Source organism: Polypterus senegalus, chromosome 1, assembly GCF_016835505.1.
Source record: "Polypterus senegalus isolate Bchr_013 chromosome 1, ASM1683550v1, whole genome shotgun sequence".
Classification (NCBI taxonomy): Eukaryota; Metazoa; Chordata; class Cladistia; order Polypteriformes; family Polypteridae; genus Polypterus; species Polypterus senegalus.
Window position 1 is genome coordinate 90,125,018 of NC_053154.1, and position 12,017 is coordinate 90,137,034.

Genomic DNA, 12,017 nt, shown 5'->3' on the forward strand with positions numbered 1-12,017 from the left:
AGAAATATAGTTTGATATTGTATTCAATCCATCATATTGAAATTAATGCATTAGGCTGTTGGCATTATCTAAGATGATTTATGTGATCAGAATAGATTTCTTGTTTTCATATGTATTTTTTACAGTTGGAACACATCTGAATTAAGTGACTTGCTCACCAAACTATTTATTTAACTTACTCAGTGTCACAGAGTGAATGTCATTTTGTCCAGTGCTGATGTGTAAGGCATTAACATTTTGTGCATTATTTTATGGGCAGAACTATATTGTTGTTAGCAACAGGGCCACAGAAATAATACACTTGGCACTCCAGCTATAAAAGACAGTGGCAAGTATTAACTAGCAACAGAATTTGGGACCAGTCATGACAAAAAACAAAATAGAACAACAATACCGTTAGGTTAAAATAACACAACAAAAATACAAAGCTAAGCGCTAGTTTGGTAAAATGTGTGAAAAGAGCTGACTGCGTGAAGAACAACATTTTGGTTTTGGGTTAAGGAATAATAAGGGGTAAAAAAAAAAAAATAAGGACAGGTAGAGTTTGGTAACAATAGCTCCGTATTGACCACAACTTTCAGTCAACATTTTGAGCCTGACATGCTGTATAGCTTCAAATGACACTGCATGCATTTGACCTCTGCCTGTTTGAAGACATTTCTTTTGGAACATCCTTCTAAAACATATGCAACCTCTCTGCCACTTGAAATGTTCTCAAAGGCCTTTTATCACAAAATAACCTTGATGGTCTGAATGTGTAGTCAGTCTGTGTATGTGTGGAAAGAAGAAACCCAAAGTAAGAACATTTCACACATCAGAAATTCTCAGAAAAGGTTTAAGAAAATGCAATACTCTTGTATCACTCATATACTGTACATTACTTTTGAATTCTGCTGCCTTCTTTAAGCTGACATGGGGCTGCATATTATCAACCCTTTAAAAAGCTTGGGGATATCTGTTGTATATATATAATGTTTGACAATGTAAAAAACAAAAGAAATAGTTAACCTACCATAAAGTAAAGGCTCGCTGTTCATTTGTACGTGTTGGACCTTAAGATAAAACTTACAACTAATGAGCTCTAATGGTGAAAACTAGACCACTATACTCATCTTTGTTATTAATCTCACTCAATTTTGAGCATGACTGTTTATTCTCCTTGTTTGTGTACTCCTGCAGCAAGATGAAATTAGACTGTCAGATGGTCAGTATGAAGTCATCAAGCGGGACATCAGTATTGACCTCCCCTATAAGATCAGTCACATGGGGATGTATCTGGTAATGGAAATTAAGCCTGGCCTGATCCTTATGTGGGACAAGAAGACCAGTGTGCACATCAAGCTTAGTCCTTTATTTAAGGTACAGCATTGTTGAAGTTAACTTTTGACATCACTTAAAATTAGGAAAATCTTTTGTTGACTCAAGGAGAATGTATATTTTATGTATGAGGCTCCATTTGCTTCTGTTTTTCAGGGTAATGTGTGTGGCCTGTGTGGCAACTTTGATGGGAATGCAAACAACGACTTTACCACCAGTAGCCAGTCGGTAGTGGTAAAGGCTCTGGAATTTGGAAACAGCTGGAAGGTGTCCCCAAGCTGTCCAGATGCTAAAGTTCCTAAAGATCCCTGCCTCTCCAACCCATATCGACAGTCTTGGGCTCAGAAACAGTGCAGCATCATCAAAAGCAAAGTGTTTGCTGCTTGCCACAGACAGGTACTTGTTAATTTACTATCTGCCAATATCATTTCATCCATAACAATGTAACCGGTGCTTCTTAAAACCCAGATCGGGCTTACAAGTTTTTGTACATTATTGTCACATGTACAGATTACAGTGAAATTCTTGCTTGAACATGTCAACACTTCCTTTCTTTCAACACATAACTAATCTCATGGTCTCTGTTGCCATAATCAGTCAGTATAGCACCAAGAAAATCAATATTTTATTAAAACAGGAGTGTCTATGTTAAAACATACAAGAGAAAGTTACTTACAGGGAGAACCGAAAGTAATCCGAAAGCAATAAATCCTGCTGCCCCATTGAATATTCTTGTCATGATTAAGCAGTGTGGTTTCCTAACCCATTTTCCCATCTGTCAAATTCATGTAAAGCTCTCAACCTACTCTTTCTGTCTGTCTGTCTCTTTCTTTCACTCCTATTTTACAGTTCCTGGTTACTCTTCTTTCTGTCACCTACCCTTAGTTTACCCTTCAACTATATTGTCGGATCATATTCTAGGCCAAGTTCTAGAATAAGCTTTGGTATGGGGGTGTCCCTACACAACTACAAAAGCATCAGAAAAGTGCACTTACTTGTCTCTGGATGCAATGGTCACTGAAGACTCTGTAAAGGGCCAGGTGATCAAATTACTGTGTTGCATTCTTTTTTAAATCAGTAGCATATCCTCATTTTGCCTCCAGTTGTTTTAGCAGCAAGTTGTCTCCAACAAACTCGATCAGTTGCAATCATTGGTACTTCTTCACAGTCATTGTCGGCGGCATGGAAATCCTCTCAGCAGGTCACCTGCCAGGTCTTAAAGAGACACCCTTGTTTTCTTTTGCCAGTCCTGGGTGTCCAGTGTATAACAATCATTGGGATACTGTGTTTTAGTAGCCTGAGCCTGTGGCCTGCTGATTGCATTTGGCAAATCGGTAACCCAATCATGGTACATTATGCCAAGTTGAGTCAGACTTTTGCTACACAATTGATTGACGTTGTTGACCAGATTCAGCTCATCCGCTGATCCGTTGGGAGACATGCTCAACTGCTCCATCATTTCCTGTGATGGTTCTTCCCAGACAGGTTGCTTTGAATGGGGGTGGGGGGACTTATAGTGTATACATTCTTATATGTATTTACATAGTTTGGATAAATATGCACATATAAATGCTACTTTATTATTGTTCATTTTATAAGTCGGTGTCTATCTTTTCACACAGGAACATATGGGAGAGGATGAATAAAGTTTTGCTTAATCTTAATCAAAAAAAAGATATACTGTATGTCATAGTACCTGACCTTATTGCTTAATGAAATACAACCTGAATTTAGCTCAAAAACTGTACATACTGTTTTGGCCCTTGCTGGCAGCACACAGACATCGATAGTCATGTACCAAGATGAACTATCATGTCTCCAACACTGTCCCTCAACAGCTGGGGGACACCGCAAACCCTACTCTCTTGTCCTACCATCATACCTAGAGGTCAATAGGACCTCTCCAGCATGAATGGCTGCTAGTGCTCTGATCCGTTGCTCAGCAGGAGCTCTGCTACTCTGGCCAGGGCTTTCCCAACCATCTTGCCTAATTTCCACCACACAATCTCTGCCAGATACTGACGTTCTCTTGATTTTACATCCTGATATTCACACCCACCATTCCTGAGTGTGGTATTTTTATATTAAAAAGTCTGTACCACCACAGACCTCTAATGCTCTTCATCACAATGGCACACTTTAAAGTTCCCTTTCAGGGTATAGGCACAGAGGTTCGTACAAGACAGATGTGGCAGGATTTGAATTATTTGGACAATTGCATTTAGAGTACACATCGATGATAGGTACTATTTTTGCTTCATTATCCAGATGGATTTTCTTGCCTGCAAGCTTACCTGAAAACAGCTGACAAGTATTATTATACACCCTTTTCTTGTTTGTATGTTGAGCCAACCTTTGCCCTAAAGCACCCATTGACACAAGACCACTTCCACATTCTAGATGCCTCTGTTTTACTTCCAGGGTCTAACATTCTATGCACTTTATGTCCTCTGGTAGCCCTTGGACAGAGTGTGCAGTTTTGGTTTGTCTTAAAGCACCGGACTCCTAAAAGAACTTCCTACATGACTGTCCCAAACAACTGCACTTCCACTAATCAGGATTTCACTACAGCACTTGGATCGGATCAGGAATGAGGCCTGCTCAATAAACTTTACTTAAAACATTGCTCCCAGTGAAGTAAATTTCCAGTCAGATAGCCAGCCTAAAGATAATGCATCCCACTAGTTCTTTCCTGAAATTAGAAAAATTTCCCTGCTAACAACATGGGTCCTCTTTATAAGTGACTTTCTCTACTCTTGTCTTGAAGATCATATTCCTAAAGGTGAGCAAACAAGACAGGAACATAGCAGCATGGTATAGCACCATATTGCATTCTTTATGGATAATATATTCAGATGTTGCTCAGGCTTGTTGTCTGTTAGACAGCTGAATATCTAGTTTTATTTTTAACATGGTGTTCAGTCACCCTTTAGTGCATGCAGGAACTACAATTACATACAAGCACTTAGTGAGGCCAGTTTTGCTTCTTTCATACCATAGGTAGACCCAACTCCTTACTATGATGCTTGTGTTTATGACTCTTGTGCCTGTGACTCTGGCGGTGACTGCGAGTGCTTCTGCACATCTGTGGCTGCTTATGCTGCTGCCTGTAATGAAGCCAATGTGTGTATCTCCTGGAGAAGACCTGACATTTGCCGTGAGTATCCAATTTAATTTAATTCTGAGGGCTGTAGCCTATGGTTAGTCTCCTTTAAGTAATATTGTTTGGAACTATCTTTTATTGTAGCACTTTTCTGTGATTACTACAATGGTCCTGATCAGTGTGAGTGGCACCACAAACCCTGTGGAGGCCCCTGCATGAGAACTTGCCGAAACCCCAATGGGACATGCTCCACACAGATCCCAAGACTTGAAGGTAAAGGTTCTGAATAAAGCCTCAACAGAAATTAGGGTCTACAGAATGACAATGTTCACGAATCACCCTTTTTCCTTTAGTTATAGAAATTAAACGTTTTGAATATGATCTTATAATAAGCTTCTGATTAAAAACTGGATTGATATTACCTCTTCTAGTGCAGCATTGACATAAGAACATAAGAAACATTTTGACGAGAACATGCCATTAAGGCAGACATAGCTCCTCAGCTTCCACTACAGTATACAGTATATCTCTTTCAAAATGCCATTAAGCCATGATTTCAAAATCCCTAATGTATTACTTCAGTTCTGAAGCAGCGTGAAAGACGTCCCCTTTTATAATTTATATAATTGTATGGATTATCATGGATTCTGCTAACTTTAGTTAATGAAAATGCACATATATATTGCATCAAGCTTTGAATACCCCATCTCCAGCAGGCATACAATAGATTTAAGTGGTCCATGCTCAAAAGAAGCCTCTCTCTTAGAAATGTAACTGTAAAATGTTGTATTTGTTTCTGTGTAACCCCATTTAAGTCATGTGTCCAGGGTACCTCTACAACTTGCCCTTCCAACTGCAAAGATATATCTGAGGAAATCAACTATGTAGCGTGTGCCATTTGCTGACTCTGAAGGTTAGTTTAGTTGACAGTGTTGATCGGACTGTAGTGGTTACAAGTCAGCCACATTCAAAAACCAAGGCCTTTGCTGCCAAATAACAGCTCTTCCTGCCTTTCTTTGGAGGTTTGGTGGAGTTTAAATGTAAACTCTGACTTGTCTTGGCCCTTTGCCCATCATCTTAAATTACTTTTGGGCTTTTGTTTTCAATATTTTATGGCAAGCACTACCGCAATACAAGTAGGGACAAGTATATTTGAGCTGCATGTGCAATGACAAATACAGCTTGATAAAGACATCTGCTCCTATCCACAGCATGTCAATATGTAATCAGAACAAATGTTAGTCTACCTGAAAATCGAGCAATATATCAAACAACTAAAACTGAATTCACTTCTACCTTTTTTCAAGGCTGCTATCCAAAGTGCCCATTGAAGAAACCTTTTTTTAACGAAGACACCATGCAGTGTGTAGCAAGGAAAGATTGTGGCTGGTATGATCAAAAAGATCATCACTACCGTATTGGAGAAAGTGTACCGTCCACTGAGAACTGTCAATCCTGGTAGGATCTGAATTCACTGACTAATATTTGAGAATATGACAGAGGCAAGGTTAATTGAAATGCGTAGATTAAATTCAAAGGTTGGAACACATTCTGTATGAAGTATGCATGATGGACATGCGCTCAAGTGAGCTTTTTATGAATATTATATACTGCTGCATTTTGGTGGTAAGAGGTGGGGGGAAGACATCCCATCTCCACATTTCACCATAAAAATGGGAGTTCATATTCCCCTAGCGTGTGATGGTGACCATGTGTAGGTGGAACTAGTGATGGACAGGAATCAGTGAACAGGCTTTGATTTTGACTCCCATGGGACACAGATTTGAGTAATCAAAGTATCAAGAATTCCTAATGTGGTTTGACAAATTAAGTGAGGTGAAAATAATATATAATGATGACTGCTTAATTGACATTTCAAGTCATATTTAGTTTTTAATTCTAAGTTTAAATCAGACAGTAACAAAAACAAAGAATGTGTGCCTAAGTTGGCAACTATTTATTGATTTGCTGCTTTTTCCAGTTACTGCTCAGCAAAAGGAGTGATTTGCATGCGGGATGACAATGGTGAGTACAAAACATTCCTCAAGCTTGTATCTTATGTCATAATTAAAAATAAAATTATTTGTGTGTTCATGTTTTAAAAAGCATTTCTGAATCTACCAGACTATAATTGAGAAAGTATAAAAAAATTTAGAAAATTCTGTATTTTTCCTTTTAAAAGTATGTTTGGAAAAATGTAAATTCCTTCCCTTGACATTACAACGAAAACACACTTTCTTATGCTTGTACTATATTCAGATGTGAGAAGGGCAATTTAGGTTGCAAATGCTTGACAATTTCTGGTGAAAAGTGGACATATCATTTCACCCCACAGGACAGTATGATGATTTTTATTCAGCAGTGGAATTGTATATTGAAGATATACTGTCATACCATATGTGCTTTATCTGCAAAAAAGCTTAAAGAATAGTAGCCCACCAATTTCACATCTAGGTTTTTAAATTTTAGTAAGTAATAATAAAAAAAGAAATAAAAATAACTAATAAATATCACCTTGCAAGCCTCTGTAAGTAAATCAAACTAAAATAAAGTAGAAAACATTAAAATACTTTTTCTTCAATTTAGTACAACGGCATTCATCTGGATTTCAATTTAGAATAATTTAATACTATTGTAATTCTACATGTGAATAACAGGTGAAGAAAATGTTCCCTTAATTTAACATTATGAAGTGTTTTAGACAATTATTGTGATTGATGTTCTTTATTCATTTTTTTACACTTTCCCGAGGAGTTTTTAAGACTTCTTGGTGACTAGTTTGGGGTTTCCAAGGTAGAGGAATTTGATTAAAGCATTTATTTCATTCTATCTTGGTTCCTGACAAAATTGTAATTTTTTGGCGTCTTATCTTGGTGCTATTTTGAATATTAACAGGTAGCACTGTTTTATGACATTCGTATCAGCCATTGTCGTGTCAACCAACCAGAAGTCTCCAGGACCATGCTCGCCTTATGTCATCAGCATGACCCTTTAAAAGGGTCATTTATGATCTGTTTGGGTATCTGTGTTATGGATAAAGCTAAAAGAATTAATGTGTGCTTCTCTGTATTTTCATTCTAGAACTTATTTTCCGATTTACGATTCTGATTTTTCTGTTATGTTTCTGGCTTGGCAAAAGATCAGTTTACTCTTTGGTTTTTCACCGCAGTGTATACTCCATTTTTTCTTGTTTTATCTTCTGGTCCCAAAATTAAACTTATTCTTCTTCGACAGTACAACAATATTAAAATAGTTAAATACCTACTGTTGTTTGAGCTACCATCTATTAACTGTTTAAAAACTGTCCACTTAAACCTTCTTAAAAAACAATTTCCAAAGACCATGCCAGTGAATCTTTAAACAAATTATCAGAGCAATGCATGTGTATTTCCCAGAAGCGGCATGAGTTACAGAAATGTAATATCTTGTAAGCTACATATTGGTAATTAGGGTCACACTAACCAGTTGATTTAAGTAAGTTCATTTGAATGTATTCAAGATCAATCCATTCATGACATTCAATGAAAAACAAACACCATTTCAACTGAATATACACAATTGACAACGAAATACGCAAAGCAAAGCATATGCGTTCCATCCTGAATTAGATATCCTTTAAAGTTCCTTTTAAATAACAAAAACACAAATGCACATATGCACTTATAAAAAAGGTAACAAGGAGGAATATTTTATTCTCTTTTAATCTTAAGGTCGATATATGTTATGTTACAGAGTCCAAATAACTGACAAAAGCTTGTTTCTTATCTTCAATTTGCAACTTACATACTTGTATGTTTCTTTGTAATGCAGCCTGCACATGCATCTACAATATGAAGCGGTATCCACTGGGAGCTCTACTTTACAACACTACAGATGGCATTGGAGGATGCATCTCTGCGACCTGTGGAGCAAATAGCACGATTATAAGAGAAGTACACTCTTGCACCACCACCACCGTATCTCCTGCTACCACTTTTGTGTTCAGCACAACTTCTCCGTCTCCCACAACTGAAACACTTTTGACTCGTAAGACCCTTATGTTTCTAACAGACTACTACTGATATCAGTGTATTTACATGTGATTATACTACTAGATTCACCAGTTAAAAAAATATCAGGTTTAGTAAATTAGCTAAGAATGCATGTTATTGTACAGTGCTCCTTAAAGTAATATAGATAGATATGTCAGTGATTAGGTGAGTGATAATTACCGTACATCACTAAAGTTTCCATCTGTTTTTCCTTGGGATAATCATGCCTGCCACACTGTCCTCAGAAATAGTTTCAACCTTCGCCTGGTGAATTCCCACATGCTCCGAATTTAGCCGAGAGATGTAATTCCTTTTCCACATCACAAGTTTGACCCAGGGTCTCCAACTAGAGGGTATCCTAGTGACATACCCAAACCATCTCAATTGGCTTTTCTCAATCAAGAGGAGCCACAGTGAAAACAGTATTATTTTGTATGACCCCATATCTAAAAAACACATTTATTGAAGATAATTTATTTTTCTGTTTTTCTTTTTGTCTTTGATTTAATTTTCTGTGCAGCCTCAAGTGGATTACCGTTGTCAACTAAAAGTCAGCCCACAACAATTTGTGAAGAAGAAATCTGTGAATGGTCAATTTGGTATGATATTGACAAACCAGACCTTGGGGATCAAGAGGGAGATTTTGAAACTTTTGAAAATATTAAGAAGAAAGGTTACACAGTTTGTCAGACACCTACATCAGTTGAATGCCGTGCCCATCGTTATCCGGATACGCCACTCAGTAAAATACAACAGGTGGTGCAATGTAACACATCATTTGGATTAATCTGCAGAAATATAGACCAGTTTCCACCTGTATGCTACAATTACGAGATTCGAATTCTTTGCTGTCATGAGGTCCCATGTGGATTTACCAAAAGCACTCAAAATGGAAGGACATCTTTACCTCCCAACACAAGCGAACAAACCAAAGGTACTCCAAAACATACTAGTGAGAAGACAACTCCATATAAATCCAGTGGCTATACTTCTTCTGGAATAATCAGTGGGTATACAACCCATACACAGACAAGTGAACAAACAGAACCTGAGAAGACAAGTAAGCAAACAACTTCAAAACCAAGCACTAAACATATAACTTCAGAAAAGACAAGTGCACAAGATCATTCAACTACTGGACAAACCAGTGGTCATGTAACTTCTGGACATACAACTGCCAGACAAACAAGTAAATACACAACACTACATCAGTCAACGAAAAGTACAAGAAGTGAAAATACACCTGAGAGTACAACTACCAGAAGAATGAGTGAGCACACAACTCTAGGGGAAGCCACTAAGAGTGCAACTACCAGAGGAATGAGTGAGCACACAACACGGGGAGAGAACAGTGAGAGTACCAGTTCTAGAGGTATGAGTGAGCGCACAACTCGAAGAGAGAGCAGTGAGACTACAACTACCAGAGGCAAAAGTGAGCACACTACTCAAAGAGAAAGTAGTGAGGGTACAACTACTGGAGGGATGAGTGAATACACAACTCATGGAAAGGCCACTGAGACTATAACTACCAGAGGAATGAGTGAGCACACAACTCTAGGGGAAGCCACTAAGAGTGCAACTACCAGAGGAATGAGTGAGCACACAACACGGGGAGAGAACAGTGAGAGTACCAGTTCTAGAGGTGTGAGTGAGCACACAACTCGAAGAGAGAGCAGTGAGACTACAACTACCAGAGGCAAAAGTGAGCACACTACTCAAGGAGAAAGTAGTGAGGGTACAACTACTGGAGGGATGAGTGAACACACAACTCATGGAAAGGCCACTGAGAGTACAACTACCAGAAGAATGAGTGAGCACACAACTCTAGGGAAAGCCACTAAAAGTGCAACTACCAGAGGAATGAGTGAGCACACAACACGGGGAGAGAACAGTGAGAGTACCAGTTCTAGAGGTGTGAGTGAGCGCACAACTCAAAGAGAGAGCAGTGAGACTACAACTACCAGAGGCAAAAGTGAGCACACTACTCAAGGAGAAAGTAGTGAGGGTACAACTACTGGAGGGATGAGTGAACACACAACTCATGGAAAGGCCACTGAGAGTACAACTACCAGAGGAATGAGTGAGCACACAACTCTAGGGAAGCCACTAAGAGTGCAACTACCAGAGGAATGAGTGAGCACACAACACGGGGAGAGAACAGTGAGAGTACCAGTTCTAGAGGTGTGAGTGAGCGCACAACTCGAAGAGAGAGCAGTGAGACTACAACTACCAGAGGCAAAAGTGAGCATACAACTCAAGAAGAAAGTAGTGAGGGTACAACTACTGGAGGGATGAGTGAACACACAACTCATGGAAAGGCCACTGAGAGTACAACTACCAGAGGAATGAGTGAGCACACAACACGGGGAGAGAACAGTGAGAGTACCAGTTCTAGAGGTGTGAGTGAGCGCACAACTCAAGAGAGAGCAGTGAGACTACAACTACCAGAGGCAAAAGTGAGCACACTACTCAAGGAGAAAGTAGTGAGGGTACAACTACTGGAGGGATGAGTGAACACACAACTCATGGAAAGGCCACTGAGAGTACAACTACCAGAGGAATGAGTGAGCACACAACTCTAGGGGAAGCCACTAAGAGTGCAACTACCAGAGGAATGAGTGAGCACACAACACGGGGAGAGAACAGTGAGAGTACCAGTTCTAGAGGTGTGAGTGAGCGCACAACTCGAAGAGAGAGCAGTGAGACTACAACTACCAGAGGCAAAAGTGAGCATACAACTCAAGAAGAAAGTAGTGAGGGTACAACTACTGGAGGGATGAGTGAACACACAACTCATGGAAAGGCCACTGAGAGTACAACTACCAGAGGAATGAGTGAGCACACAACTCTAGGGAAGCCACTAAAAGTGCAACTACCAGAGGAATGAGTGAGCACACAACACGGGGAGAGAACAGTGAGAGTACCAGTTCTAGAGGTGTGAGTGAGCGCACAACTCGAAGAGAGAGCAGTGAGACTACAACTACCAGAGGCAAAAGTGAGCACACTACTCAAGGAGAAAGTAGTGAGGGTACAACTACTGGAGGGATGAGTGAACACACAACTCATGGAAAGGCCACTGAGAGTACAACTACCAGAAGAATGAGTGAGCACACAACTCTAGGGGAAGCCACTAAGAGTGCAACTACCAGAGGAATGAGTGAGCACACAACACGGGGAGAGAACAGTGAGAGTACCAGTTCTAGAGGTGTGAGTGGCGCACAACTCAAGAGAGAGCAGTGAGACTACAACTACCAGAGGCAAAAGTGAGCACACTACTCAAGGAGAAAGTAGTGAGGGTACAACTACTGGAGGGATGAGTGAACACACAACTCATGGAAAGGCCACTGAGAGTACAACTACCAGAGGAATGAGTGAGCACACAACTCTAGGGGAAGCCACTAAGAGTGCAACTACCAGAGGAATGAGTGAGCACACAACACGGGGAGAGAACAGTGAGAGTACCAGTTCTAGAGGTGTGAGTGAGCGCACAACTCGAAGAGAGAGCAGTGAGACTACAACTACCAGAGGCAAAAGTGAGCACACTACTCAAGGAGAAAGTAGTGAGG

General features: G+C 39.6%; 1 protein-coding gene across 1 annotated transcript in view; it reads left to right on the forward strand.

Annotated features, from left to right (window-relative positions):
- Positions 1-10,584, forward strand: part of LOC120525875 (mucin-5AC) — a 38,857-nt gene extending 28,273 nt beyond the window's left edge. The window contains exons 23-30 of the mRNA XM_039748574.1: positions 1,184-1,359; positions 1,474-1,713; positions 4,318-4,474; positions 4,565-4,693; positions 5,728-5,878; positions 6,402-6,445; positions 8,231-8,446; positions 8,972-10,584. Coding sequence (XP_039604508.1) covers positions 1,184-1,359; positions 1,474-1,713; positions 4,318-4,474; positions 4,565-4,693; positions 5,728-5,878; positions 6,402-6,445; positions 8,231-8,446; positions 8,972-10,584 — 2,726 coding nt within the window. The remainder of the gene's footprint in view (positions 1-1,183; positions 1,360-1,473; positions 1,714-4,317; positions 4,475-4,564; positions 4,694-5,727; positions 5,879-6,401; positions 6,446-8,230; positions 8,447-8,971) is intronic.
- Positions 10,585-12,017: the final 1,433 nt, after the last annotated feature.